Source organism: Protomyctophum parallelum (genome assembly GCF_964188405.1).
Source record: "Protomyctophum parallelum genome assembly, chromosome: 22".
In the NCBI taxonomy this organism is placed as follows: Eukaryota; Metazoa; Chordata; class Actinopteri; order Myctophiformes; family Myctophidae; genus Protomyctophum; species Protomyctophum parallelum.
In genome coordinates this window covers 14,364,055-14,391,242 of record NC_139714.1, presented here as the reverse complement: position 1 = coordinate 14,391,242, position 27,188 = coordinate 14,364,055, and the positions used below count along the sequence as shown (strand labels likewise).

At 42.7% G+C, this 27,188-nt stretch overlaps 1 protein-coding gene across 1 annotated transcript in view; it reads right to left on the bottom strand.

Moving 5' to 3' along the window:
- Window positions 1–4,923: 4,923 nt before the first annotated feature.
- The window catches only part of LOC310853481 (replication protein A 70 kDa DNA-binding subunit-like), a 39,294-nt gene continuing 17,029 nt past the window's right edge, over window positions 4,924–27,188 (bottom strand). The window contains exons 14-18 of the mRNA XM_083757833.1: window positions 17,300–17,429; window positions 11,476–11,652; window positions 8,818–8,925; window positions 8,590–8,676; window positions 4,924–5,619 (exon numbers count right to left, since the gene is read on the bottom strand). Of these exons, the coding sequence (XP_083613959.1) occupies window positions 5,515–5,619; window positions 8,590–8,676; window positions 8,818–8,925; window positions 11,476–11,652; window positions 17,300–17,429 (607 nt within the window). The 3' untranslated portion in view covers window positions 4,924–5,514. The remainder of the gene's footprint in view (window positions 5,620–8,589; window positions 8,677–8,817; window positions 8,926–11,475; window positions 11,653–17,299; window positions 17,430–27,188) is intronic.

The window sequence follows — 27,188 nt, the reverse complement described above, 5'->3', positions numbered from 1 at the left end:
GTATACGTATATAGTATATGCCTATATACTATATATATATACTATATATAGTATATGCCTATATAGTATATGCCTGCTTTGCTGGGACCAAACGACCACAAATGACCATATATCTTACATCATCATTTAGAGCTAGTCATACGTATACTATATACATAATCAGTAAAAATAAAATAGCAAGTTGTGCCTGATCTGCTGGGACCAGAGTACGTGGTGTGTATATGTATGACTAGCTCTTCACCCAAACTTATATAGATAGAAACTTGAATCATACTTAATAATACTAGGTGTTTATATGCATAAAGTAGGTAGGTAGCAAATAGTTACATCTAAAAATTATACATTTCAAACGTTCCTTCACAGAGATACTGAGATTTGACAGTTTACAGCAGTCGAAAGGACTTGCGCGCTCTGCTTGCGCACTAGTTGGCCATTTATGGCCTACTAGTGTGCAACAAGCAAGTATGCACTCGACAGAGTGCAGTTCTAGTTTATGCTAGTTTCAGCCATTAAGACCTGAGGCCCATTCTACAAATGCCTTCTGAATCAATAGTTAGCACACTTTTTTGAAAAATAAAAAATAAAAGGACGAAACTCAGCAAAAAAAGGTTTGGAAACCTAACTTTGGTCCATTCTTTCTCCACTTTTATAATACTGATTGGTATTTTATTTTATATAATTTTAATCGTTGATTAGTCACCTTTACAACGAGGTATAGATTGTAAAGATCCAGGCGTTCATGGAATGAGCAACACAGCTAAACGTGTGGGTAGCGACTCCAAAACATTTGCCAAAATGGCAAGTTCAAGTATTCAACCCTTGCTTTGAGTTGCTTAGTGGATTGGATGATTGCACTCTCCCACAGTAATAAGGGGGGGGGGGGGGGGGGGACGACGACATATTGGCCAATTTACACTGTGTTATAGGGAACTCTGTAGCGGGTGGAAGATCCAAAAGCAGCTGCAACAGCTTGGCATGGTATGAAGCAGTATCTCTCTCACAGGCAAGACAGAATTTCTTGAATTCTGAGTTCTGAATTAGTACTGCACGATAATTGATCAAATGTGAATCTCGATTTTCCTCCACAAGAATTGAGATCATGATTCTCACACGATTCTCATTTTTTGCCATGAAAATATTTATTGTCTTTAGTCTAGTTGCTGAACATTACTAGATTAAAAATGTCGCAGTAGGAGCCAACTACTGTGGCTTTAAAAAAAAACATCAAAGTGCTTAACTTAAATATCTCTTAAAGTCTCTCTTTTGTAGCAAAAAACTAAGAGTAACTAAAACTAGATAAAGTGCCAATCGGCACAGGTCTCCACCAGGATTCTTCCTCAGCCTAGTGGGAATATGCGTGCACAGTTTCATCGCAATCGGACGCTGCGTTGAGGAGTTGTGGCCATTTGCTACTCCTGAAAACTGTAGGAGCCAATCGTGGCCAATCAGGATGGAATATGAGAAATCAAACAAACCTGTCTTGATCACATGACTATGGAGATCATGTGTACCGATTTGCGTGAAATTTGGATAAAATGTGAAGGAGTAATAGAAAATGTGTTTTACATATGTCGGCCTCCTGGTGGCGCTATAAAGAGCAGATGTGAAAAATTCCAGGCAAAGGTTTTTCCTTGGCCTCTAGGGAGTTGGCATACAAAGTTATCCACAGATCCGTGCAGTTAGAGGTAAAAACACTTTTGGGCCAGTTATAGGGCCACCTTGAGGCTGAGTTGAAATTGTTCATGTGGCATTTCGTCCTCGGCCTAGTGGGAATGTGGGTGCCCAATTTCACGGAAATCACGCGATGTGTTCATGATTTGCAGCATTTTGTTTGAAACTGAGCACTCCTGTGAATTTTGGAAGCCAATCTTAACCAATCAGGATGGAACATTACAAAGGTACAGCAGTGTGTGATTGCATTATGGACGTCCAAGAGGCTGAGCTGGGAACCCAGCACAGCATAATGTTTCTGGACCAATGATCAGATTATTTTGATTGGGGTCGTTGACCTCAGCGATCATTTTCCACATTCAGGTTGCTGTAATATGGACGGCCAGAAAACATATCAAATTTCTTTAATGGCACCTTTACATTGTTTCTATGCCAATAGATAATTGACTCCATGCTGCATTAACTGCTCCATTTCTAAATTAACCTGGGTATTTTCCGGAGACATAAATTCCATATACTTTGAGTGCTTTCTTATGCAGGCATACAGGTGTACAGGTGGAATACAGGAATACAGAACATTAGCAGTAACAGCTAGTTTCAACCATAATAAAACATTTTATCTTAGGATCAACAAGATTTGAAACGGAATTTAGCATATATTGTTTTTAGATAATGCCACTCTTGTTTCTTCAAGATTCAAGCTTTTTTATTTGTTATGTCTCAAATTCGTAGTAAAAATGTGTGCGTGCATGTGTTGTAGTAGAAGTAGGCAGACAGGCAGCAGGCCTATAATAATACAGTACATTGACCATGATTGGGGTGAAGTAGCTTTTCTTGAGCCTACCTTGGCATTCATGCTTGATCCTGTGTAGAGGCATTACCACTGTAAGATCCTGCCCTGCACACAGCTTCTCCAGTTTATAGAATGATAATGAGTGAGTCTAACTTTGTTTCCAACTTCTGAATGTTTCCCAAATTTCCCCATCTTTGCAAGGTCACTGTCGGGTACAGTCAAACGACTTGTTGAATACACACAAGTATAATTAACAAGTGCACGTGTTGCAGGGAATTCAGATTGAATTCAAATGCAGAACCTTCTTGCGCTTATTGCATTTGACTTTGCGAAGACGGAAACAAAGTCAGTATTGATCTGCACACACAATGAAGCATGGACATACTATATGCACAATAGAGGCACAGGTGATCATCAGAGATATGACTGTAGTGCTCAGAAGGCTGAATTTTAAAATACAACCCATTTAGTTAAAGCTTGCAGTGGCGAGTTTGCAATGTATTTTTTCCAGCAATCACATTATTATCCCATGAGAATAGTAGAATACACAAACATCTGACTGAAACAGATGAGCACCACCAGCGTAGCAGTCAAAAGGTTCAGCAGAGCGGCTGCTGATAACACAGCAGCACAGCTTGCAATCTGTCCATCACACTATGCTTAAGCAAGGCTTGAAAGCAGTCTCTACACTATCAATAAAATGCAGCCTGATCACTGGAGTGCACTTGTATTGAAGAGAATTTGAGTGCAAAAGCAAAATCTCAAACGCCACCAACGCTTCCAGCATGGTGGCAGGCGTTTGATATTTGAATATGGCTCTATACCCATTCTAGATTGTGTAAAACCGAGACATATGGAAATAAACTTATCTGAAATGAATTTCTTCATCATAAATCCTGCCTCTCTGGTAAAGCTTTACCACGCAGTTCTGCTGAGAAAACTGTTATTCCCCAATCACTACTCTGAAACAACAAACAACTTAAATAGGCTACAGTAAACATTTAACAGTTTATGTTTTGTGTGCTACTCAAATCATCTGCAGGGTTTTTAGCTTTATGGTAATTTGCAGATGGTCTTATATCCAGAGTTACTTACAATGTGCAAGATCGTATTTAGCAGCATGAACTAAGACTCTTATCTTGTTAACAAACAGGTTAAGCAGTCAAGTAAACAGTGGCAAAAAAAAAGTAAGTAAAGGATGGCAGTTAGACATCAACCTTAGCGCCTGTCTAAATAACATCATGCATCCCGCCGGTCTTACCATATGCCAATTTTAATTCTAAAGATACAGGACAAGTTAAAAAACAAACAAAAAAACCCACGCCAAATGGTAGACAAACATTGTGTCCATTAAACACTGCAGGGGGGATAATATACCCATGGCACGGTGGCACCGGGAACTCATTTAGTCAAGTCATGGGGTAACTTTCAGGGCTAAAGCATTCCACTGTGTTGCTTTTCTCTTCGCAGGTGAGTAAGCCTGGGACCGAGGCTAACTGTGTTGTGGCTGCACAGTATAATGCATATTTTACCCCCAATTGACTAGACTAGTGCATTGCGTGTTCAGAATCAGAATGCGTGCTAGCAAAACACCCGCAAAGTGTGAAGTCAATCGGCTGGATGCTTCTCAGCAGGACATGCATACATATGGATTCCTATCCTCTCGATAGGCCTACTTAATACTGGCATGTACAAATTCCTGCCGTCCGTCACGATACATCATATCCATTATTGTATTTCAGACCATATCAGGGCACTCACTAGGGTAACAACATTGATAATATCAATGTTGTTTGCCTCGAATGGATCAGAAACACCTCAACCAATATCGGGAAGCAGGTCTTTCTACAAAATAGTGTTTTCCTCCCCCTCCCAACCCTTTTAAGACAGACTTAATCCATCTCGGCACACACAACAGGCAACAGATGCGGTGTTCAGCAGCAACGAGATGTTATCCTAAGACGAAAAAAGGGGGGAAGCAAAGCCTCACCGATGCAGTGCTTTAATAAGACATGAAAGTCTAGTCTTGTGGGGGAATCTGTGGCACATCTGAACCAGGCCTCTGGAGATGGGGAGCATTGTAGGCCAGTGGCTGAATAAATGCTTTAAAACAGTGCTTCAGCGAGATCCAGATTGGCTACTTTCTCAACTTCCTCTTTACAACAGTCAAGAGCTTGTACTACCTACAGTCAAATCAGTGTAAAACATTCAGCGGAAATAGCAGATCCGTCACCTTGTGAGGTTGTAGATGATTGACTATTTGGTGAAGCGAAGAAAAAAAAAAAAGGATTGGACAGGAGTATACAGCCCTAGGAAAGTATATTTTAAGCCATGAATGGAACCCATTTGTTGTTCCAACATGCATATTACAGTTGTACTATTATTACTATGTTAGTAAATTCTAGTCACACACAATCAACATTATAACTTCTAATAATAAATAGGAAAACTCATTGTCACACATTATTTAAACTTTATTCACAGTTATCTGTGCCAAGGAAAACATTACTACGCCAACATGCAAATTGTAATTAAACAAAAAGGAATGCAAATCAAAGTTACAGTTATAGGCATTATGGAAAACACTTTGTATCTACATCAATGAAGAGAATAACATTTCCCGTTCTATTATGCTTCTGTGCTCACACGTTGTTTGTATGCGTGTGAGGGATTGAGGGACATTTGGAAAAGAGGCCTAGAATATACAGGTCCAGTCAAGCCGTTCCGACTACGAGTCAGAATGAAAAGACTGCTAGCTACAATGTGGCCTGCCTCTGCTTACGGCAGGCCTCATGTACACCACGTTGGCCTAAGACATACCTTTCCGTTTTATCAGTCAATCATCCAAACCAGCTATTCCACTGATCATCATTTTTACAAGAGGAAAACTGAACAAGCAAAAACGGCTCCATTAGCGATAAATGAGACATGACTGACCTCCCTGTGATCAGTTAAAGGAAAGCTAAGTACATTGAAAACAAAACTGAACAAACTCAAGAGACGTTTTTGACACGAGAAACAAAAAAGCACAGGGCACTGTCAACGGGCACCTACTGCACAGACAGTTTCCTGATGTTCATGATTAGCCTCTTGCTGTACTCCTTGTGGTCCACAGGTTTCACATCCATCACTGAGGCTTTGATCCTGGATTCATCCTATTAAAAAGAAACCCCATCAGACCTTGTGGATTCACTTCCTTCAAAACAACCCAAAAACAGATCCAATGTACTTCATCTACCTGTGATCATTTGTGGCTAAAATAAGACATTTTGGACATGGGAACAGAAAAATGCAGGCAGTCTAATTATTGACTGCTACAGAATACAGAGGCTTACAGTTCCAACCTCTGCAAGCCGTCTAGACAGGAGAAGGTCATTTGTAACAGGGCCATTAAACAGAGGTTACACACACTTTGTCTACATTAAACCCTCTGCTACTACTGTAGGTGAAATGGGAATCATCTTACTCTGGATTCATGCAAATGCTTTAAGAGCCCTGCAGTCTCTCAAGTACAAATCCTTAAGGTAGCTTCACCACCAGGCTAGGCAGAAATCCCATTTGGCCTTGGCAATGAGGGCATGCTAAATATTCGACTGGCACAGCAAAAACAACCCTGTAAATTTGTAAAACTTAATTTTTCATATGAAAACCATATCGTTTTTAGCCATTGGCGGAGAGTAGGAGTGTGTATTGTATGTCTGCAACACGGTGTGAGCAATCTGATCTTCCTGTACTGTACAGGATGCATGTTTGTGGCACAGGAGGGCATGAGGTGGTGTCGGGGGCTCTCCCAATAGTAACAATCATGTACATAACACATATACCACAAATGGATTCATGGCCATTGTCTTCAATGTCGTGATCAATTTCTAAATAAAGTCAGCAAAAATGTCTAATACAGATTTAAGAGCCCTACTCTTAGGGATGAAAAAAGCTCCATGATACATGACTCACCACTGCAACGGACGATCCCAAGATCGGATTCACAGTCTACGGTATTCACATTGTAAGTCAAGAGAGCCAAAAGAATTTATGAATCCATTCATTAGACACGTCATCTTCCACGATAGTGTCAAGGCAGCTAATAGCCATCAGACTTCCTGGAGTGGGACTACCAAATAAGACTTACGAGTAGTATCATAAGAAATTCTGAATCCCTGTGATATCAATCATAACCATTACAGTTTCTTACAGGGATTTTTGATTAAGGCAAAGAAATTCACAACAGAAAATGTGTTCCCAATCTACAGTTTGTGAAACAGCGTGAAAAGAGCCCAAACACTAATGCACTCCGTTTCCTAATCAATTAGCACAATACATACAATAATGGTGAAACATCACAATTGTATGTACTTGTACTTCGGGGCCACACGCAGGGTCACCTTCATATCCGCTGACAGTGACTTAGTGTCCCAATTACATTACATGGCGATAATTGCGTTATATATCTTGCATGAACGGGAGTGAATTAAAAATGCAGGGCATAATTTCCCCAAACATCCTCGTAAACTTCGTTAGACGGATCCTGTCGAAACACCAAAGCCGCAACAGAATTGATAGGCGTCATTAACTACTAATGCTTTCCCCTCTATATATAGAACACACTTTCGTTGCTTCTACGTAAAATATCCATACAAGTAGCTGAGATTAACTGATCGATAATAGAACCGCCACCACTAAATAAGCAAAAAGAATGGGGGGGGGGGGGGGGGGGAGATGTTTGGGTGAGAAGGGTGCAGGTGTCTGCAAGGCATATGGATTGTTGTGGGTGACACTGACAGCCACTGCCTCCTCGTAGTGGTGCCACAGGCATTCAGGATGCTCGAGTTGAAACACACACACACACACACACACACACACAGTGTTGGTTGGTGGCGGATGCAGCCGTTGGCTCAACTCCAGACCTCCTGCTCAGAATCCCAACCCAATCCATTCCCTTTTTATGCTCTTCCCTCAAAAACAAGCCCGTCTGTGTAGTGAACGCAACTAATCTGTGTATGCACATTTTTGAAAAGCAACTGAAATTGAGGCCTCCCCCCGTTTTTTTTCCTGGTCTAATTGCTTTGTAAATCAAAATGTGGCACGATATTCGTTATTTGTTTCGCTAAATATAGAGTGAATGGGGATTCTATATAATGGGCCACACATGGATCTCAAACATTTGAGCATATAGGCTCTTTTTGACATATTACATGTTCAATGAATGAAGGTGAGGCAGAGGTTGCATCTACCATACATGCACATATCTACAACTAGAAAAAGTGCCCTTCTGGGCACAGGTCTCCACCAGGATAGGAATGTAGGACATGGCATGACTATGGAGATCATGTGTACCGATTTGCGTGAAATTTGGATAAAATCTGAAGGAGTAATAATAGAAAATGTGTTTTACATATGTCGGCCTCCTGGTGGCGCTATAAAGAGCAGATGTGAAAAATTCCAGGCAAAGGTTTTTCCTTGGCCTCTAGGGAGTTGGCATACAAAGTTATCCACAGATCCGTGCAGATAGAGGTAAAAACACTTTTCGGCCAGTTATAGCGCCACCTTGAGGCTGAGTTGAAATTGTTCATGTGGCATTTCGTCCTCGGCCTAGTGGGAATGTGGGTGCACAATTTCACGGAAATCACGCGATGTGTTCATGATTTGCAGCATTTTGTTTGAAAGTGAGCATTCCTGTGAACTTTGGAAGCCAATCTTAACCAATCAGGATGGAGTCTGAGAAATGTGAAAGACCGGTTTCGTTGAATGGCTCTAGAGAGACTGTGTACCAATTTGCGTGATGTTTGGACAAAATCTGTAGGTGTACTGTGCAAAAACTTGTTTTGCACAAAGCGGCCTCCTGGTGGCGCTATAACAGGCCGTTCTGGAAAGTTTGGGGCAGAGGTTTATCGTTGGCATCCAGGGAGTGTGTGTGCAAAATTTGGCATCGACCGGGTTAACGGTGGCCGAGATTAGCTGCTCACGGACGGACACACACACACACACACACACACACACACGGACGGACGGACGGAGTGCAAAACATACTCTCTCCAATACAATAAAGATGGCATTTGTTGAATATGTGCCAATTAGCACTCACTAAGGCATATTACAATAATAGGCAACATCCCTACTTTACTTACATTATAGGTTTCCATCTTGACTCGGCTGCGGAAGACAAAAGTATTGAAATTGGCTTGCTGGAAGACTTCATCAAAGGCAGTTTCATTCTGGAAAAACAAGATGAACATTGGATAAGCTCAACTTCACAACTTCAGAATACAAAGGAAACCTGGGGTTCTGTAATTAAAACCAACTTAGCCTTTAATGCCTGTGTTGGCCAGCCTTTAACACAGGCAAAGGAGACTCACCGAATCCTTGAGCTGCCCCAGGTAAGTAGCGTTCTGGCCCAGAATGGCCTCGGCACTTTCTTGAAAGCATGTCACCCACTGGTTATCCGCATAGTCTGCAATGTTGGCCTGACAGAGAAAACATATACCACAAAGGAGTGGCAAGTTAAGTCAAGACATGTTGTTGACATGTTGCATTTTCTGAACAAGGCGGTCGCATCTCTCTTCTCTCTCTCTCCCTCCCCGCCTGTCTGTCTGTCTGTCTGCCTGCCTCCCCCGCATCCCCCCCCCCCCCCCCCCGTTTTCTTTTTCTTTGATGCAAGAAAGATGTATTGGCACATTGATACCGACAGAGGTGTCAGAATTAGCCAAAATGATTTTTGAATATTACTTTTAAACACCACGTGGATTTGATCCATTCAAAAATATCCAATTGTAAATGTATATATATATATTTTATATAAAATAGTGTGCCGTAAACCGTGCCTCTTTCTTTCTCCAGATGCGCCGGTCGCTGCTGGTGCCGTTGAGAAACACACGATCTCTTGCGAGATAAAAATGAATAAATCATAACAAATTTTGATCGGACACACATTTGTGAACGACACAGTATGATGAAATAAAGCCTCGAGTTGATTGGAGACTTTTTTGCCTTTGAAATATTTGAAAGGAAATCAAATGCAGACATGCACTGCATGACGTGTACTGCTAAAACTGAAATTTATTTTTGCTTTTAGTCAAAATAAGAAAATAATTTTGCAATGAGAGCTTTTTTATATAACTGATCTCAATATGGACGCATAAGTTTTGCCAGAATCGTGCAGCTCTACGACCACACACACACACACACACACCCTCCCCCGTTGGCAAGCATACAAATTTAACAAACACAAGGCCAAGGTTGCACTTGTTATGCATAAAAAGCACAAGCAAATTCTCAGCTTATGTTTCTACTTGTGGAAAAAATTTAATATGCTGACTGTAGAGGTACAAAAACAATTGAATAGAAAAGCCTCTTATTTCAGATGTCTGTATGCAATAGCTCCTCAGCTGACTAAATTAGTTTTAGAATTTAATGCCTTTATGGTTTTCGTTTGATTTCTGGCTGCAGACTAGCAGAGAAAAAAGGAGAATGCATCTTGTACTCATTGCAAGACATCTGCTAAGATGAATAAAAAACATCATATATAAATTACCAGAAGGATTTGAACACAATTTTTTTTTTAAACAAGCAACGGAGGGAGGGGGGGGTCTCCCTCCGTCATTCTATTGGCCAAGCCATGCACTTCAGGCTATGGTTGTTGGGCCATATCCTGTGGGTCTGGGAGGGGCTATGGTTGTTGGGCCATAGCCTGTGGGCCTGGGAGGGGATATGGTTGTTGGGCCATAGCCTGTGGGTCTGGGAGGGGATATGGTTGTTGGGCCATAGCCTGTGGGCCTGGGAGGGGATATGGTTGTTGGGCCATAGCCTGTGGGCCTGGGAGGGGATATGGTTGTTGGGCCATAGCCTGTGGGTCTGGGAGGGGATATGGTTGTTGGGCCATAGCCTGTGGGCCTGGGAGGGGATATGGTTGTTGGGCCATAGCCTGTGGGCCTGGGAGGGGATATGGTTGTTGGGCCATAGCCTGTGGGCCTGGGAGGGGCTATGGTTGTTGGGCCATAGCCTGTGGGTCTGGGAGGGGATATGGTTGTTGGGCCATAGCCTGTGGGTCTGGGAGGGGATATGGTTGTTGGGCCATAGCCTGTGGGCCTGGGAGGGGCTATGGTTGTTGGGCCATAGCCTGTGGGCCTGGGAGGGGCTATGGTTGTTGGGCCATAGCCTGTGGGTCTGGGAGGGGATATGGTTGTTGGGCCATAGCCTGTGGGCCTGGGAGGGGATATGGTTGTTGGGCCATAGCCTGTGGGCCTGGGAGGGGCTATGGTTGTTGGGCCATAGTCTGTGGACCTGGGAGGGACGCAAACATATGGCATTAAAATGTATGAATTTCAACTTCAAGAATATCTTAGTTGCATTAAATTGAGTTGACGTGGGTTTTTTCTTTTCTTTTTTTACAGGAAACTTGCATAATCGCAGTATCACAGCAGGAGTGCCACACGTAGATGAGGAAGTGGCTCACTGTCTCAGTCTCAACATAAATTGTATTTTATTTGTAATCTGTGCATGTCGTATGCATATAAAATATATATTACACATCATATGCCGCAGCCAGAACAGCATCGTTCAAGTGAACAACTTTATCCACGCTTATTCATTGTAATGATCAAAATCGCAGCACACTGCAGTAACATCATCCTCCATTCGTGAACCCTCTCCAACCCCCCCCCCCCCCCCCCCTATATATATATATATACATACATACACACACGAGAGAGAGAGAGAGTTTCTTTTTTAATTGCTTAAAAGTTGTCTATACAACCTTTAATTAAATAGGTCTTAAATAAATGACCTATGGGGAGAAGGACATCGAAAGAGGGTCTGGAATCCTGAGAGATAGATGAGTAAAGGAGGAGCAGTGGAGAAATGTGGTGTGAAGGGGAGACAGTGTAAAAGACTGTCACCCTCAGGAGGACACCCATAGCCTCAGCAGAAGGGGCTTCTGAGGACGTGGCAGGCTGAACGGAGGAGGACTGTGCAGAGCCATACAGAGGGTTTAGGGCAGCCGGTGCTGAGCGACTTACAGAGAGGATGAGCCGGTACTTGAAGTTGGGGAATTCTTTGTCGCACTTCTCACAGCGGTACATGCCGTTCTGCTGGTCCACCACCTTCTTATTGCAGTCCTGGGTGGGGCAGGCCTGGTACAAGCAGTTTTCCTTCTTCAGGTACACTATGGTGGCAGTGCAGCTGAAGTAGTCTGGCTAGAAAATTGAAAACACAAAAACACAAAAACCTCAAGACAACGTAATGTAAACGGCAGTTATTGCTTGAAGTATAGATGTACTCTATGAATGAATGTTTTGTGATGAAGAGAGTACGGTATAATACAAGACAATGATAGCTTGGCACGTGCGACAGAATGCAGAATTATATTTTTGTAGAAGAGGCAAACGCTGTTTGCTTTGATTGAATAATTGAACACATACGCTGTACTATTTGATTTGGGTGTGTTACTGTGTTCTAAATAAAGTTAGTGTTGATTATCATGCATTAATCTAATTATAGTAAACTAATACTTTTATACTAAAAAAGAATAAAGATCAAGGGAAAAGAGACCCTTTTACAGTACAATGTTTCAAGTTTACACATACAAATAAATTACACAATAATCAACACAAAAACTTTTTGTGAATTTAGAACACACCCAAATCAAATCATACTACGGCAATATTCCATCAAAGCAAAAGGCATAAAGAATATTAGTTTGCCTCTTCCACAAAAATAAAAGTTGCCATTCTCTTGTATTATATTGTACTATTATTATTTCCCACCACAGAGTAACCTCGCGGCAGACTATCCACCATATAGCTATCCACCTCGGAGCCTCTGGTAAGTCCGGCAGTGTCGGTATGCCAATCAGAGGCAGGCAGGGCGTTACCATGTCTATGCTCGGACATGGAATAGAATCAGGCCGTCTCCACCACCCTGACACAATAGAAGGGTTCCTCCGCAGCACTGGCTGTAGGTACAGAGTGGAGACGACAGCCCTGCACGCTGGGAGGCAGGCCAAAGTCTCAGCGTCGAGGATGAACGAACAGGGCAGCAAGCTGCCACCCTGGAGCCATGGCAAACCAGCAGAATTCATCAACCAATCATACCAGTCACCCTATAAATCCTAAAATATGTTGACACTGCTCAAGTGCTAAAGGCCAAAGGCAAATCTATAATGCGAGTTTATCCAGACCACAAAGACCAGATGTAATTTTCTGAGTAGTACATCCACCTACAGTGGGATGGGTACCACCAGACCGTAATGGAACATTTGGCCAGGTAGTTCATTTCAAAAGGAACTAAATAGGAAAATGTAAATAAAAGGAACATTTCCACGCAGTATTGAAAATTATTAATAATAATTATTATAATAATAAGTGCTGATCATTGTGTAACTTGCAAGCAAAGCATTTTGACCCAAATTAACTTCACACATGGGACAATTGATATCCCATATCACTTTGGTTAAATAAATGCCTTTAGGTTAAAGGAGAATTCCATGCTAGAAGGCTTTCTTACCTTTCTTTGTAGTCGTTACGTCCCCACCAAAGAGGTCTAGGTGTTTTTTTGTGCAAAAACTCCTTATTGGCCATTTCCCCTACCATAAGCCCTCAATGAATTGCATTGAATTGAATGGGGCTATGGGGTGTTGTGCTAATTCGCTTATTTCCATCAAAATAAGTAGTAAAGTGTGCCGCTTGGGGTATTATTACTTGCACAAGCAGAGCGCGCAAGTAATGTTTTCGCCCGGTCTCTTCCGCCGTGACAGCTGTCCCGCCATTCGATGTTTATGCAGAAAAACATCAAAAAGTTTTGCTGGGACCAAATGACCACAAATGACCATATTTCTTACGTCATCATTTAGGGCTAGTCATACGTATACTATATACATAATCAGTAAAAATAAAATAGCAAATTGTGCCTGATCTGCTGGGACCAGAGTACGTGGTGTGTATATGTATGACTAGCTCTTAATGATGACGTAAGAAATATGGTAATTTGTGGTCATTTGGTCCCAGCAAACCAGGCACAGATTTGCTGTTTTCTTGCATAAACATCAAATGGCGGGACAGCTGTCACGGTTTTTGGCGCAAAGTAACCACAGTATACAGCTAATCAACTTACAACTACACACTTTATACAGTATAGAGTATAGAGTATATATGTATACGTATATAGTATATGCCTATATATATACTATATATATTTCTTACGTCATCATTTAGAGCTAGTCATACGTATACTATATACATAATCAGTAAAAATAAAATAGCAAATTGTGCCTGATCTGCTGGGACCAGAGTACGTGGTGTGTATATGTATGACTAGCTCTTAATGATGACGTAAGAAATATGGTCATTTGTGGTCATTTGGTCCCAGCAAACCAGGCACAGATTTGCTGTTTTCTTGCATAACCCATTCTGACCGGGCACCCATTTTGGTGTCAGCATCATGTTATGCTTTAGCTATTTAAAAATAGCAGATCTACAAGCTCATATCGCGCCACCGAGTGGCGCGATACGAGCTTGTAGGTCAGCTATTTTTGAAAAAATCGAAGAACGACTGACATTTTTTAGAATCTGATCTCAGGTCAGAATGGGTTTATCAGACCAGTGTGTGTCCAGTGGAAACCTCGTATGAATCTGATCTCAGGTCAGAATGGGATAAACATCAAATGGCGGGACAGCTGTCACGGTTTTTGGCGCAAAGTAACCACAGTATACCGCTAATCAACTTACAACTACACACTCTATATAGTATATATGTATACGTATATAGTATATGCCTATATACTATATATATACTATATATATTTCTAACGTCATCATTTACAGCTAGTCATACGTATACTATATACATAATCAGTAAAAATAAAATAGCAAATTGTGCCTGATCTGCTGGGACCAGAGTACGTGGTGTGTGTATATGTATGACTAGCTCTTAATGATGACGTAAGAAATGGTCATTTGTGGTCATTTGGTCCCAGCAAACCAGGCACAGATTTGCTGTTTTCTTGCATAAACATCAAATGGCGGGACAGCTGTCACGGTTTTTGGCGCAAAGTAACCACAGTATACCGCTAATCAACTTACAACTACACACTCTATATAGTATATATGTATACGTATATAGTATATGCCTATATACTATATATATACTATATATAGTATATGCCTAATTTTGCCTATATAGTATATGCCTGCTTTGCTGGGACCAAACGACCACAAATGACCATATCTCTTACGTCATCATTTAGAGCTAGTCATACGTATACTATATACATAATCAGTAAAAAATAAAATAGCAAGTTGTGCCTGATCTGCTGGGACCAGAGTACGTGGTGTGTATATGTATGACTAGCTCTTCACCCAAACTTATATAGATAGAAACTTGAATCATACTTAATAATACTAGGTGTTTATATGCATAAAGTAGGTAGGTAGCAAATAGTTACATCTAAAAATTATACATTTCAAACGTTCCTTCACAGAGATACTGAGATTTGACAGTTTACAGCGGTCGAAAGGACTTGCACGCTCTGCTTGCGCACTAGTTGGCCATTTATGGCCTACTAGTGTGCAACAAGCAAGTATGCACTCGACAGAGTGCAGTTCTAGTTTACATTATGAAGAGAGGATATATACAAAAAGAATATAATTTTGAGCGATGGAAATAAGCGAATTAGCACAACACCCCATAGCCCCATTCAATTCAATGCAATTAATTTAGGGCTTATGGTAGGGGAAATAGCCAATAAGGAGCTTTTGCACAAAATATCACCTGGACCGCTTTGGTGGGGACGTAACAACTACAAATAAAGGTAAGAAAGACTTTTAGTATGGAATTCTCCTTTAATGGTGAATAAGAGTGGCCAAATGAAACTCATCCCAAATGCACACATGGAGCCCTTCTTTACTGACTGCCTTGACCTACCACAACAACCTAGACATGCACCAGTCGGAAGTCTCCTTATAAGAGTCCTAATTAGTCAAGTAAATGCCACTTAAATTAGTGTGTAACTCAGTGTACCATAGTGCCAAGAGATCATCAGAAGTGCTTTTCTGTCAAAGGCTCTTTCTACATGTGGTGTCAAGTCCACAAGTTAGGGCGGCCGCTCACTGTCAGGGGGGCAGATCTGAGTGCCGAGACTTTGTGACAAGGACAATTACTTGCGGCAGATAGTGGAGAGGGGGGGGGTCCTTCAGGGGCCTGACCCCTTGCCCCCACATGTCGGACGTCTGTGCAGTCGATGAGTGCAAACTGAGCTCGGCTCCTTTGTCAGCCTCAGCCCCCGTCAAGCTCCAGGCTGAAGTGGTGCACGAGACAGTGGGGTCAAACTTTACCCCCTCCACCGTAGGGATCAAATTGCAGGAGAACGCCATTGAACCAATAATGGTAATGGTTACCATTTGAACGGAAGAGTAGGAGATTGGGAGCTAGCTGGTGCGATGTAAATGCAATTGTCAGCCTACCATTTATGGTAGGATGACTAAAGGCACCAATAGTGGCATACAGAAAAGCGCAACGATGGAGACTATCTACAGTATGACTGGAGAACCCTGCAGCGGTGTGGCTGGAGTGGAGATAATGATGAGAGCAGCGGAAGGAGGACAGGGCCACTTAAAGCCGGGGGGCAACACACACACACACACAGCTGAACAACTCCTGCAATTCCTCAAAATCCTTCACACCGAAACAGGATTTTGCACCAAACGGACAGTCGTAGATCTGTGCTGCCGTCGTGTTCACTGTAGTACATTCATACACCCCATTTAACGTGTTGCACTTGCATCCTTGTCCTGTCATCTTTCACGCCGGCGCTCGCTCACACTTCCAACAGCATTCACAGCACAGGTGCTCTCAGCAATTTGCATTAGAATTACTCCCTTTACTTGGAGTCCATCTGAATAGTACCATGTCGCTCACGTTATTTAAAATCCACAATTGTCTGGGTACAATTATTTCGGTTATGCGCATATTAAATTGTGTTAAATTATGCGAGCCGAGATCTCAAAGGAGCTAGATTATCTCCATGCTGGAAATTAGGAACATTACCCGAGCCAATCTACCATGAAAAGTGTGTGTGTGTGTGTGTGTGTGTGTGTGTGTGTGTGCGTGTGCGCATGTGTGTGAGAGACATATGAAACGTATTGCTTTACTTATCAGAGGGGGCAATCATTTCATTACAATACGTAAAGAATGGAGCCCACATTATATTCCTAATCAATATCAAGAGATAAATGTGACGTGACTTTCACCTGAAATATGGCTAGGCTGGGGAGAGGACACACACTATGCCAGTGATTAATGAGCAAGGGTGGAACAGATCCGCTTTTAAAAACAACTTTGAGCGTACTCTGTAGGACACTCCTTTAATATGAGCCACAGAGATTATAAAGATTCATCACTGTGACTGGCAGCTATAGCAGATCCTTGGATCTGGGTCTGGCTGCCTTCCACAGCCCATCACTTAAGGGGTTATTCGGATTTCAGACACAATTCAAAGAACACAGTATTTCCTGTGCGGACATGCCGACACCAAAATAATAAACAAAATAAATAAAGATCACACACTGTGTATACATGATTCTGAACAAGAGCACAGTCCAGCAGCCTAATTATCGGACTAGACTAGAGACTACCATACATGCATTTGATAGCAGGGGCAGTTTGTCTGTAAGCTCCATCAGTTATTGCTTGGAATTCAACGTGGCCCTTCCAGCTTGCCCTTGAATGGCTTGAAAGAATCACCCTTGAATAACAATACATCTGTGGCCATCGTATCTTGATTGTTTGATGTGCATGTCAAGGTTAAGCCCGGTGAGCCATGCACGAGCATTTGCGCTGCGCGTGTACCTTGTCTCCGTGTCCCAGGTGCTCCGTCTTGACGTCACCCAGTGTCTTCCAGTTAGTGTTTGCACCACCTGCACCTCCTCTCAACTCGGTGAGGGACTGTCCATCAACGGCGTGACCCTCCTTGTCATACCTGCAGGCACACAAAGAGAAAAGCACAGCCGTCAGTACGGAGTCAACTTCATCAATCAAAGTGAGCCAAATATGTTTTTTGAGGGTTGCTGAGGCATCATCATTCATTCAAGTACAGGATAAATATATATGTTGCCGTTGCACTCAATAATCAACAGGCAGCATCAAGTCTCATTGCAGTTAGAAAGTAGTACATCACTGTACGACTCAACTCTTTTCTTGATGTACACTAAATCTCTTCACCAAAAGTAGCTAAACGCATAGCAGCTATTCTTGACGAATGATCGGCCCAGAATAAGGATGTGGTTATAAAGCAGGGTCAAGAATACATTCTCCTGATTTCAGAGAAGTCAAGGATGGTAGGAAGGCAACCGATACGAGGTGTGTGTGTGTGTGTGTGTGTGTGTGTGTAAAAAAATCCCCACTTCATTTAACCCATTTGGGCGGGAAGCCCTTTTGGCGTTTTAAACATTATGTTATAATTTAGCTATTGAAAAATAGCAGATCTACAAGCTCATAGCGCACCAGCGAGTGGCGCGCTACGAGCTTGTAGGTCTGCTATTTTTGAAAAACCGTAAAAATGTGCCACAAATCTTTGAATACGGTATATATTATTTTCTTTCAAAGTGAATGTTTTTAACTCCGGTCTAAATGGGTTAAAATGGTCCAAGAAATCAATACAGCTTACTAATCCGCTAGATATAAGGCAGGGTGGTGGTGATGTGTTCTGGGATGGCGGGATTGGAAATACAAGGAGAGCAGGACTTGCTCCTGGAGGCATGACTACCGTAATTTCCGGACTATAAGCCGCACCTGAATATAAGCCGCACCAGCCAAATTTAGGGAAAATCCCATATACAAGCCGCACCGGACTATAAGACGCACCGGACTATAAGCCGCAGCTACGTTAGCTCAGAGCCTGAGATGGCTCTGTGTTAGCTGTAAAAATCCATAGATTAGCCGCACCGTTGTATAAGCCGCAGGGTTCAAATCATGGGTAAAAAGCCGCGGCTTATAGTCCGGAAATTACGGTAATTGAAAATATCCCCATTAGTGGTCCAGCCTGTAGCCTGGATAGCAAGCACACTGGACCAATTCCCAGTCCTTACAAAGGGGAGCAATTCTTTCCCTGTGGCACCTATGTGGCACACTCCCTTCTTTGTTTTGTGTGAGAGTGCAGTCGAGGGACTGAAAAAAAAGCAAAGATCCAGGCAAATCAAATGGAGGGGAAAAAATTATAATCTTGGAACATCACACACAACAAGAACAAAAATGTGAATAAACTAAAACTACAGTCAATACATCACTCTCTAAAATAAACACAGACTCCCACGTTAATAGGTTCCGCATGATTACTTACATCTGATGACTACTATAGGACTGTGCACCTACAAGGCTACCCCAGTGACCGACTATGCAGACTATAAAGCTGCTCAAGGAAGAGAAATAGCAGAGGGTAGACACTAGACAGTGGTCCTGACGAGAGACAAAAGGACAAATTGGAGCTGGCAGAAAAACAATGTGCAGGGATTGGACTGACAGGCAGGCAGGCAGATCCAGGCTCTGATCAACAGGACTGAAGTGAGGGCAACCAACTGTGAAAGGACCACAAGATAGATGGGGGGGGACGCCACAAATTATCACAAGGCACAGGTCAGAGTGTCAACAATCAAAGGCAGAAGGAAGGGGGACATGAGCATAGATATATAAAGCAGGCATGCAAACAGGCCCAAGGTGAAAAAGGTGACAGTGTGCGGGGCCAACGCTGTGCCGCGGGCAAAGCCGCGGCGTAAATCTTTTAAGCGTTTATCGGTAATAAACCCACTTTGGGGGGGGGGGGGGGTCATGGGGGACAGTATATACTACACTGTACTTTACTAGCCCTCCTCCCCGGCCTGTGTGTTAGGCTGTGCAACAGTGACACTTGGTGGTGAACAAATGCTATACGGCTATGTTCGTGCTCGGACACAGCCAGGGACACAGGGACCCAGCCAGGGACAGACCCAGTGACACAGCCAGGGACAGACCCAGTGACACAGGGACAGCCAGGGACAGACCCAGTGACACAGCCAGGGACAGACCCAGTGACACAGGGACAACCAGGGACAGACCCAGTGACACAGCCAGGGACAGACCCAATGACACAGGGACAGCCAGGGACAGACCCAGTGACACAGGGACAGCCAGGGACAGACCCAATGACACAGGGACACAGCCAGGGACAGACCCAATGACACAGGGACACAGCCAGGGACAGACCCAGTGACACAGGGACAGCCAGGGACAGACCCAGTGACACAGGGACAGCCAGGGACAGACCCAGTGACACAGGGACAGCCAGGGACAGACCCAGTGACACAGCCAGGGACAGACCCAGTGACAGACCCAGTGACACAGGGACACAGCGAGGGACTGACGTTGCTAATGTTAACTAGTAGCAGCTAAACTAATGGATTGACTGGCGAGTCACAGACAGTGTGTCAAAATTGGACCGTCTGTCCCAACTCCCGCCGAGTCCCGAGTCCACACAAACAGGCTTTTTTCCGCTGAGCGACCAGCGGCGGCACACATCATGCCGCCCAGATGCAAGCAGAAATATCATTCAGAATCATTAGTGACTCACGAGATTAGTCCGTCAGATAATTCTCCAGGCAGCGAGCTCGGTCTCCACCCCCACCCACAGACCGCCTCACCCCCCCAAACATTTTTTTAACGGATTTGCATGAATCACACAGGTCCTATATTTGGGATAAAAACTGCGATTTTCGCCGAAAAGCTACACTTTTGCATGTCTGATAAAGTCTAGATGGCTCAAGGCAGAATCTCTGACGTAGTTCACCCGGCAGCCATCTTACTACAGGGCTACAGTACAGTATGTTCTATGGCAGCTCAAACAAAAACAGTCATAACTCGCTCAAATCTTGACTGATTTACAAACGGGTTGGTTTATTACAAATGTTGTCAACGTGCCTATGATTCAGGACGCGTATCGGCTTAATTTTGTTTTTATATGAACGTCGTATAAAAGCATATAAGTATGCGGACGTCTCTGTTTATAACAAACCAAACAGTTTGAAAATCGGTTGAAAATTGAGCAAGTTGTGGTTATTTAAAAGTACATGCCCCATAGACACAATGTTATGTGGCCCCTAGCCCCATATGTGCCCTCTCCCTACGCTCATTCAGCTCCGAGATGAGGTCACACACTGGGCCCCTCCCACCGCGTTTCAGAAACGGCGCAAGTTTCCGCAAACATAGTTTCTTATCCTTACCAGACCATTAATCCAAAACGTGTAGGGCCGATCCTGGTTTACACTAATTCAAATTTAGGATCGGCCCAGAAAATCCAACTCGCCATTTGAACTGAGCCTATACGTCTCGTCTTTTGTCAGTCGCTTCCATGTTTATCAAGGAAGTGTGCGTGTGCGCGTGCATGTCGAGTGAACTGAAGTCGGTTGGAAATTTTCGACCAGGGGAGGCGCCGGGGAGGCGCTAAAGCTTTTAAACTTCCTTGATAAACATGGAAGCGACTGACAAAAGGCGGGACGTAAGGGCTCAGTTCAAATGGCGAGTTGGATTTTCTGGGCCGATCCTAAGTTTGAATATGTGTAAACCTGCATCGGCCCTACACGTTTTGGATTAATGGTCTGGTAAGGATAAGAAACGATGTTTGCGGAAACTTGCGCCGTTTCTGAAACGCGGTGGGAGGGGCCCAGTGTGTGACCTCATCTCGGAGCAACAGAATGAGCGTAGGGAGAGGGCACATAATGGGGCTATGTGGCCCCGAGGTAAGATGGCCGCCACGTAGCAACATCGCTCTATAACTGTGGACATGAGGACTCGTGACCCAATCCCGAGGCAGAGTATTAAAAAAGAAAACCCGTCCCACTCCTGGTAGAATGACTGACTTCTTAGATTACTGTGTTTCATGCCGTTTTAACTCAAAAGATATATGGTACCAGGAACTGTGGTAATATGAGGCTAATTTATGTCATTCCCACTCCTGCCCGCTCGTTGATTTTTCATTCCCATCCCGTCAATACAAATTTGAATCCCATCCCTTGGAAATCGGGAATTCCGAAAAATAATTCAGCCTCTAATGAGGAGGAGGGGGAAAGGTACAGTGGTTATCAAACATTTTGATAACATGGACAGATCCTCTCAGAGGATAGTGACATCCAGCAACAGTGTCGAAAAATATATGCTCAGGCCAATATGCTTTTAAGATTTTTTTCTTTTTCTATGCTCAGTAGATGTAAAATCAAATGTGCACTGTTCAGATCATAGGTCATCCCTCTGTATACAGTCCATCTATGGTCCTCGTACAGAGTAAAAAGCATGCAACGGCTTAGAGTGGCATATAACGATGGCATGAGGTTACTTATCCGTGTTCCTAGGTGGCACAGTGCCAGTCAGTTGTTTACCTCTGTTGGTGTGCCCACATGTGATGCTTTGTTAAGACAACTGATGTACAATGTTATGAAACGCCTGGAGGTGTCTAGTAACAGCATCATAGAGGCACAAACAAACCCCATCAAGAGCCGTTACTGCTTACCGGGTCACGTCCAAGCTGCGCAAGCACTGGCTCAGCAACCAAATTGATTATGTATTTGGACACAGAACCCCATTTGAGAAGCCAGGGGGACCACCATATTTTTTTCATTTAAAAACAAAATCTTTTTTCAAAGATTTATTTTTTGTGCAGATCTACAAAGTCAAAATAGCTGAAGCATAAAATAGGGTTAAAGTAGTCAAACTGATTTTGATGCTATATTAGCTAATTTTGGTCTGCACCCCCAGGAAGTCACCGACACCCCACATTGAGAACCACTGGTGTAGGAAACCCCCAGTAGTAGCAGTAATCAAGACTAATGCCGGGACTGAGAGAAACAACACACTACAAACTACAATACTCTAATGGCACGTTCACACAGGGTCAGTGGGATGCACACGCAGATCCGACGGACCAAACAATCCGACATGCAGTCGAACATGCGCTGCTCCCATGCTTGCGGTTATGGTTAGGGTTTGAGGTAGGTTGTCGGTCAAATGACAGTCGGACCAACAGTATGTCGGAACTAAAGCCTGTACCCGTCAGTCTCATCTTCATGTGGTCAGGCATCCTCTTGCAATGAGGAATTTAATGGAAGTGATTGACTGTTTGCAAACGATTACTGTACTTATCCAGTCTCATTTTGACAGAATGTCCTCTCTAAACTATCCTTGCAGATCAGGGAGGCCAGAAGTACACCGTTAAGATACCAGGTGGAATTTCTGCAGAGAATGTTGCAGTACGTTATCGGTATCATGAAGCCACTTAATGCCATAAAATGCTGTTTCCAGTGTATCGACTGTTGTTGACTAATGGTATGGTAACAAACAAAGTCCATTTACACAGTCCATTTACCCATGCACACAATTCAATCAGCCAACACACAACCTGGACATTTAGCAGCAATTTGTACATATTTAGAGTAGACAATCATACATTTCAAATTAAAACTTTAGCCCGACCCATTATATCGTAGGAGTGGGACGATTCACTTACCTCCCAATTCAATACCTAGAGTGCCAATTAGATTTATATTGATATTCTTAAAAATATTGCGATTCGAAATTCGAAATTATTACATTTTAATACTGTGGCATTAAAAATCGTCTCATATCCATGAATCCATTTTCTTTGCCCACCGCTATCATAAACGGTCATTATTTGACACATTTCTCTTTTACATTCGATATCTAAGTACCGTATAAATCAGGTTTAGTGTGCATACCACTCTGGTAAGGACCCAATCGAAGCATCATGGGTTTGAGACCAGCGCTCATCTGATAAATCAAGTGTCACTAAGAGCATGTGGTACGGGCCTGGGGCCAGCAATTAACCTGTTAAGGACATAACCTGGAGTGAGTGATCGGTGAGTGCCTGATAACGGTGTCAAGAGCAGAGGAGCAGAATAGCAAGAGGTCCAGCTGACAGAGAAGTGACCATCTAGTCAACAGAAAGTAAAGCCAAGGAGGGCAACAGGACAATCTCCAAATGTGCTGTTGCCATCTAATGGACAGCCTTTGTGGTGCACAAGACGACGAGTAGAGTAACTCATGTGGTACTTACGAGACAAACATTGGTTTAGGGTGGCAACTGGCAAAGCAGCAGAAAAGCAATAAGACTTTCATTCATACAAGACGCATTTTCAGGGAACTGTAGCTAAAGAAGTACAGTTTAAGTTTAAATTAAATACACAGCATATTATTTATTAGTACATTCATACAATTAAAGTTAACCGAAAATGTAAGCATATAAATGAATAAACAAATGTAAATAACTGTAAAGTGAAAGACCCATTCACTTTTTTTAGCAGCAGTCTGACTGGCACTGTGCCACCTAGGAGCAAGGATGGGTGAGTGCAAGTTTGCACAAACCTTAACCTAAAGTTATATACAAGGGAGTGAAGGGACCCAACATTTTATTTTTAGATCACAAGGTAATTGCTGCATTGTGCAATATTGTTTGAGAAAATAAAAACGGTTTCCTCCTCACCAAGATGAATTAGTCTGACATGAATTAATTAGTCTGACATGAATTAATTAACGGAGTGCTATGCATAGCACTCCGCTCCCCATATAAGCACAATGGGATGTGCCAAGTGGAACCACTGTACCCATTATGTTTGAGATGAGTCGACAGCCCACCAAGGATAGATGTCTATTCAATTAAACAAGTCCCAAGAGACTGCGCCAAAACATGATCAAATGAAGACACCTCGACAAACAAACAATGTCGTTCCAGCAGCCTTGAATCCATAGTGTGTGTGGGGGGGAGGGGGGTTGACTCAGGACTGATGAGCAGGAGAATATATATAATACCATCCATTCCTTTAATAAATGGGCTGCTTACTATTAAACTATTAAGTTAAATAAATTAGGATAGAAACAAGAAAATCATAATGCATGCAACATTTTACAACTTAACTACGGTATGTGCACAATCTATGTCTTGAATGTTTGCTACACGGTCATTTTGTACACCCTGATTGGGTGTGAGCGTTCCTACAAAACAAATATGGTTTTCATATGCAGTTAATAGTTTACCTGTGCCCGATACTCATGAGTACAGTGTCAGCAGCCATTTACTTGATGAAGGTGTGAGGTCCAAAACAGTAGACATTGGGCATGGGTCTCTTAGATCTATAAATACATGACATGCCATATTATTCATTTCCATTCTTCTGTGCTATGAGGACGGGCATGTTGTATGTTGATCGGGTAACTTCACCACAATTCTCTCACTCAGGCTAAAGGACAAAGCTCTCAAATCTATTAATTGGTGGTTCTCTGTGCGCCTGCAGAAACCCAGTGGACAAGAAGGACCTGCATGACCCAACTCCTCTGCTCTGGAATAGATAAACAGGCACAAAGCTTTAGGGATCGTTATCTCTGGCCATCCAAGCGAAAAGTGACCGGAGAGTGGAGAATGGACTGCTGCCGTTAAATAGAGACGAGGAAAGTCAAAACATCAGCGTTGAAGCAGGGACGTGGAAACTGTGGTGATTCAGCACTCAACGCTCGTTATTATATAATTGCATGAGGTAAACAAGCAAATCCATAAAATGCTTTTCTGAGTGTTATTTCCTTTTGCATATTGAGTAAGCAGAGCACTTTTTACGACTATCGAAATATGCTATAGTAACAAAGCTATCTCATTTAAACAACCAAGACGCTTAGTCTGAAAGCTCCTTAGTTTGTTGGACATTGTTCAGCACTTTACATTCAAACTACAAAGAAAAACATAATTCTTAAGAGACAGCAACAAGGAACAATGGGGTACTTTCAAATAGTAGCCATGTGCTCAAGCCAACTGTGATCATGACATTTCCACAGCCTGAACACCTAATCAAGTGGCTGATATGAAACATTTAGCTGACTGGCCTGTCTCTCACCAGCTGCACTGAGTCACATTTCACTGCACCTCATTATGCAGATAATTAAAATAAAAAAACTTAAAAGTGCTCAAAATCAACATAGCCAACTTTTGTTTCAAAAGTGAAAGAGCACAGATGACAGATGGGGCCATTGGTACTGGGAGGTAAACAAATGAAGTCGCCCCCCAAATTGATCTCATGTCCAATCTGAAAACACCGACATTTGCCTTCGTGTCAAAGAAGAGGCCCCAGCCCAAGTTTGTTTGATTTCTGCAGCACCGCAGTGGGGGGAGTATGTGCATCTAGAAGATGGACAAATCAATCAATGTGCCAAGTGAGCTGAAGTGAAGGTTAAGTAGGAGCAATGACGCTTGATTTGGGAGCGCACAGGGAATGGTTGGCACGCCCACGCCCCCCGACAAGCCGCTGGAGTGCAAAATGTGCCCCGACAGTCTCCATTGGCTGACTGTTTCCAGAATGTAGAATAACATGTGTCGTTAATATTGATTTATAAAAAAGTTTATAAATGGCTGGATAGATAGCCGTTTTGTGACTATTTATTCTTATTACACAAATGGAGAAGTTCATTCAGTTTTCTTCTTGCATGTGAATAATAATATTTAATATGGGGTGTTCCGTTATCAATTTCTAGTGACAGGATAACTTTACAAGCCAAACCTTTACCCAAGTGTTATTGCACTTTAAGTCTGAATTGAATATTGTACTTGATTCATTGACCAAATGTAACAAAAAACATAAATATCAAAGTCCATTATCCACCCCGCCCTCTCTTATGATCCAACATAATGAATGTTCAATTTGGAAATTGCAGTTAATGGGATTCAATTAATTGTTCATCCCTTGTGAAAATATCCAATTGAACGTGCACGCAAAAGTGCTACAATATCCTTTATGCCTGCCTAGTAGCACACTTTTTAAGTAATTTTATGATAAATTACAAAAAGGCTCACAGTAGTGAATTCCAAAGTGAGCTTGAATACAAGATATTAACATGAAAAAAATGTATGTCTACGTCCCCAACTCACCAACACGATAGAAGTCTGCCTGGCAGGTTTACTGTTAAGGCTTAAAATTGTATTTTGCACAGATAAAGGGTGATTTGCATTAACATGTAATGCTTCAGTGAAGTACCCCCTACATCTTTGCTAACACAGAGGTGTAATATCCTTAATGAGAACAAGAGCATGTGCCCTCCTAGCTTGTGAATGGGAAGTTTACTATTCAAATTCTGAAATCCTTTCAATTTCATAAGTAGTCAGATTCAACAAAACTGCTCTTTCAGAGTATCTAACTTCTGCATACCATTTTGTTGGTGACATTGAATAAATGTTCTATATTTTTTAACCAATTTTCACCCAGTGTCAATATTATCTACTCTACACTCCCTTCGCCGACCTAGGGAGAGAAACGGACTGACCTCATGCTTCCTTCAGTGCATGAGCATTCAAAGCTGCTTCTTTTCACCTCGCGGGGGAGTTTCCCTGGTTGGACATACTGTAGCGTGTGGAAGGAACACGTTATTAATTTCCAACCAGTTCCCTTCCCCTCCATCAAACTGCCTCACCCTGGCTGACCAAGGGGAGGCAGTTTAGAGACGAGGATTACTGGTGAAATTGTATTCCATTTATGAATGTTGAATACTTAAGGCTCATTCACAGTCTGGATTTTGGGTGGTGAGGTGACCACCGAACTACAACATGACGTCACAAGCCGGGGTGAAGAGCAAACCACCGCCAGCCGCCCCAGTCCTCTCTGTTTTTACTCGCCACCGCTCAACGTTATTTCAGCTCCGGTGGTCAGCTCACCACCGGAGCGGT